The sequence below is a fragment of the Poecilia reticulata genome, linkage group LG18 (assembly GCF_000633615.1).
Source record: "Poecilia reticulata strain Guanapo linkage group LG18, Guppy_female_1.0+MT, whole genome shotgun sequence".
Taxonomy (NCBI): Eukaryota; Metazoa; Chordata; class Actinopteri; order Cyprinodontiformes; family Poeciliidae; genus Poecilia; species Poecilia reticulata.
In genome coordinates, this window is record NC_024348.1 from 19,753,600 (window position 1) to 19,758,093 (window position 4,494).

Below are 4,494 nucleotides of genomic sequence, written 5' to 3' on the forward strand. Positions count from 1 at the left end.
TTCAGCTCTCAGTAACAATGACTGTTTCAGTTTCATCCCCATCAACAGAAACTGGATCAGGTGTAAATATCCGGTTACTGAAGGGAGTGTCTCTGGTTCCACCCATCATGACGTTTGTAAACCAGAGGGGCAGAGAACAAGACAGCACTTTGAATTGAACACTGTCTGCCAGCCCATCATTATGTTTTTACCACAGAGTGAATTTAAAAAGGTTGCTAAGCTCAGGTTGAAATGCTCCAGGTTTTATTTCAGGTTGAACCCAAGTAGAAAACAGAAATTGCAGTTGCATTGAAAACTGAAAACATCCTGTTTTTATCTTAGTGTTAATATTAAGCACAGTGAAACAGAGCTACCTACGTTACATGCAAATTATGCATGTAACGTATAATCTCTTATGGATCTGATCTTGTCTCTCACATCAATTCTACATCATGATTATTTGCCTAGACAACAAATCAATTAGCCTTTGATTAGTAATAAGTGAAGCATTGATCAGAATACTTGATATGTAATTGCTTGTTGACTTTGACGACGTCATTTGACAAAATGTAATGCTTATTGCTTGTTGGATTACCAACCTGTCATGTTATGTTGCACAATCTGATGCACAGTTATATGTGTTGGCTAAATGACTCTATAAATAGTAAAACTATATCTCTGAGTGACCCTGTATTAAGCTCGATTATATTTTATTCATTGGCATTTTAGATTTTATGAACTCTTCACCCATACCTCCCATGGCCTTATACAGAATCCTTCACTATGACTATAGAAAGCTTTTATATCTGGTAAGCACTGGATAACTGTAAACCTGGATGAGACATAAGTTCTGTTAATACATCAGAAATCTGAGTCATCTTTTCTGTTAGTAACGGCTGTTAGTTTAGTTAGTTTAGTGTCTGAACATGTTGCTGCACTAAACATTTGTGGTTCCAAATATTCTCAGATATAAACTTCTGAAGGGAATAAATTAGATCTTAATATAATCTAAATGGAGATAAATACTCACTTTTTCCTTACCATTATTTTTTAGAAATGAAAAAAGTTTGCATCTGAATTAATACAACTCAATGAATAAACTACAAACTTAGGTCCAAATTTCACAGTTGTTATTTGTCTGGATTCACTTAATCAGACAAGTTCAGACAGGAATGTTGAAAGTACCCGAGGCAATGAGATAACAGAAACTGTTGGTTGTTTCAGGTCTAATCGGTTGTAACTAGGCCTGTCACAATAAACAATAAATCAATCACATGATAAATTAAAGGGAGCTCAATAATTTCCATTAGCATGATTTACTGTTTTTCTCTTTTCTCTCTTTCTACCAAACACTGGATGATAAAAATCTTCAGTTTGGTGTTTTGGTCTCAACTAGCCCTGTATTTGAAGGACAATTTTGTTTACAAATACTTTATAATTTATTTTACTTGTTGTTTTGTTTATTTTGGATATTTAAAATGTCTTCCATTTCCAGTGTTAAATATTAATTGGAATTTAACATTTATTGATCTTTAAGAATGCATTCTCGAATTATTATACCATTACCATTAGATTATTCGAAAATTGTCTCAAAACAACAATATTATCATTTATCACAATAACTTCTGGGACAATTCATCGCTCAGTAAAATTTTTTTATTGTGACAGGCTTAGTTGTAATCTAACCCACCTCTCTACTGCTGCTTCACCAGTGGTTTCTGAAACTGGTGAAAAGTGTTTTAATGCAAATTGGAAAATGTAACTCATGGGAATCTATTAAAAACTTCATCCAACCTTCCGTTTAAATAATTACATTTTGTTTTAGATTTTATTAGAGGTTTTACTAGCTCAGTTGTTGTCTATTGTTGACATATTTATCCTTACAGGAGCGCTATCCCTGGACCCTGGATGGGATCCTGCAGCACTGACAACCAATAACTGACAAGGCTGATAACAGTCATATTTTTGGATTGTTAAAGAAAGAACATATACCCAGAGAGAATCCACAAAGACTCCATGCAAAAAGTCCTTGGTTTGAGATTCAAATTAACAACCTTCCTGTAAAGCAGCAGTGCTAAAATCTCCACCAAAGTGCAACTCATGGTTAGCAGTAATCAGACATAAAAATTGGCCCTAATCGGCTGATGTCCAGCAGGAATTTTGTCTTGAAACAAGAACCAGAACATCTAAGAGATCTGGAAGGTTGCTATGACAACAGCAGATCTTTAATGTATTATTTCAGTAATTTATAAACTAACAACAATATTTTAAAGTCTATTCTCTGAGCTATGGTGGTATAGTGCCTGAGTTTGCATGTTCTCTCTGTGCATGGCAGGTTTTCTCCAGGTACTCCGGCTTCCTCCCACAGTACAAAAACATGACTGTCAGGTTAATTGATCTCTCTAAATTCTCCCTAGATGTGAATGTGTGCATGGTTGTGTGTCCTGTTTGTCTCTGTGTTGCCCTGCAATGGGCGACCTGTCCAGGGTGTACAGGTCGCCAACATTTCTCGCCCGAAATGTTCGCTGGAGATAGGCACCAGCACCCCTCCTCACCACTAGGGACAAAGGTGTTAATGGATGGATGGATGGATGGATGGATGGATGGATGGATGGATGGATGGATGGATGGATGGATGGATGGATGGATGGATGGATGGATGGATGGATGGATGGATGGATGGCATAGTGCACTCTATAGGATTTTCAGTGGTACTGTAGGCCGATTCTATTTCAGATAAACACCTGAACCTCATCACTATTTCCTCCTGAATAAACCATCTAGACTACATGCTTGGAGTTGGCCTTGCCAATCTGAAATCAAATTTCAGATTGGCAAGCAATCTGAAATGTGTGCATGTCTCACACGAATTCAAAAGGTGTCAGCTTTAATATTCTTTATTTTTCTTTTATAAAAGTTCACCAGGATGAAAGATTAAATCATCAAAATCAACTAAATGTTACAAATAAATTTGGATTATTCAGATTTTTACAATATTACAACATCACACTGATACAATCATTAAAGCAGAAAATAAACTTGGATGTTGTATAAAGTCTCATATAAAGCACCAAACACATAAAGCATAATCTTAATTAATGTAATCAATGTTGTTTACTATATAACTCCACTCAGAGCCTCCTGATTGTACAGAAGACCTCTACAATCAGGAGAGAATTTGTTCTCTGCTAAATCTAGAAATGAATGGACTGCTTTCTGAAAACATCTTTTATAGATTATGAATAAGTGAATTTTTTTACACTAAACCAAGACATCATTCCACACTTTGGCATCTTTGCTTCAATGTTCAAAAACAAATTTTTTCTTTGGAAAGAAAATTGTCATGAAATGGATCACTTTCCTGATTTTTACCCATTCAATTACAATAAATGCTGAAAAGGATCACAGTTGTCTATACTGGCAACTGAAAGTTGTTTCTAGCTGCTGACATCCTTTTACATTTCACTTTCCACACCATACTAAACACTATTTGAGTTTTAAAAATATGCATCATCATAATCTGATCTTCGTCCAACAAATTAATGACAATTTCCCGATTGATGACAATCGTAGCAATCAGTTTCCATCAGTTAATTTTTACACGGATTTCAACAAATGAAAGAGTAATTAATGTAAACGTAATTAATGAATCAAAATCCTCCTTAGCAGTAAGAATCTCCATGGGTGAACAAAAACAGGAAGGGGCAGCACTCAAAAGAACTCCAACACCAACAAAACAAAAAGATGTTAAAGAAAGACAGCTGATCTCTGAGCAGTGAAGAAATGACTACAAAGTTCTCAGCAACAACAGAGGAGACTAAAACAACTGAAACTAAAATGCACATTTAAAAGAAGCTGGACCTCAGGTCACTGCTGACTATTTAAGTTTAACAAACTCAGCTGAGGATTTATTACCATAAAGCCAGATCCCAGCATACAGAGGCTGAGTGAATGAGGTCTGGACTCTGTGGATCAGAGTCATGGTTTCAGAGACGCTGTAGAAACACAGAATACCTTCTATATGATCCAGGTACACTCCTATTCTGGAGGAAACTGGACCTGGTACTGGAGTTTTAATGTTGTTATGAAAAAGTACGCAACTGTTTTTGGTACAAAATAATGACCAAGATATGTCGTTTAATCCAAATCCTTCCTTTCTGCTGAAGTTCTTGTAAGAAACTGCTACACATACTCTTCCTCCCAACTCCACCTCCCAGTAACATCGTCCAGTCAGACTCTCTCTACTGAGGACATGAAAAGAAACAGCAAATCTGTCTGGATGATGAGGATAAGACTGTTGTTCTTCTACCCTCGTTACTTTTCTGTTGTCCTCAGATAATAACAGAAATCTGTTTGCCGTGTTTCTATCCAGAGTGATTTCTTGTGAATATTTAAGGAATCCAGCTCTGCTCTTTGGTTCTGGTTCTGTCAGTGAACCCTCAACCTCAGTGATCTTCAGTGAGATGTTTGTCCATGTGTCTCTCAGGACGTCCTGCAGATTGTCTCTGAGCTCTG

At 36.4% G+C, this 4,494-nt stretch overlaps 1 protein-coding gene across 1 annotated transcript in view; it reads right to left on the reverse strand.

Annotated features, from left to right (window-relative positions):
* Positions 1 to 3,856: 3,856 nt before the first annotated feature.
* LOC108167162 (tripartite motif-containing protein 16-like) overlaps positions 3,857 to 4,494 on the reverse strand; it is a 10,010-nt gene continuing 9,372 nt past the window's right edge. Inside the window, exon 4 of the mRNA XM_017310283.1 lies at positions 3,857 to 4,404. Within this exon, the coding sequence (XP_017165772.1) occupies positions 3,857 to 4,404 (548 nt within the window). The remainder of the gene's footprint in view (positions 4,405 to 4,494) is intronic.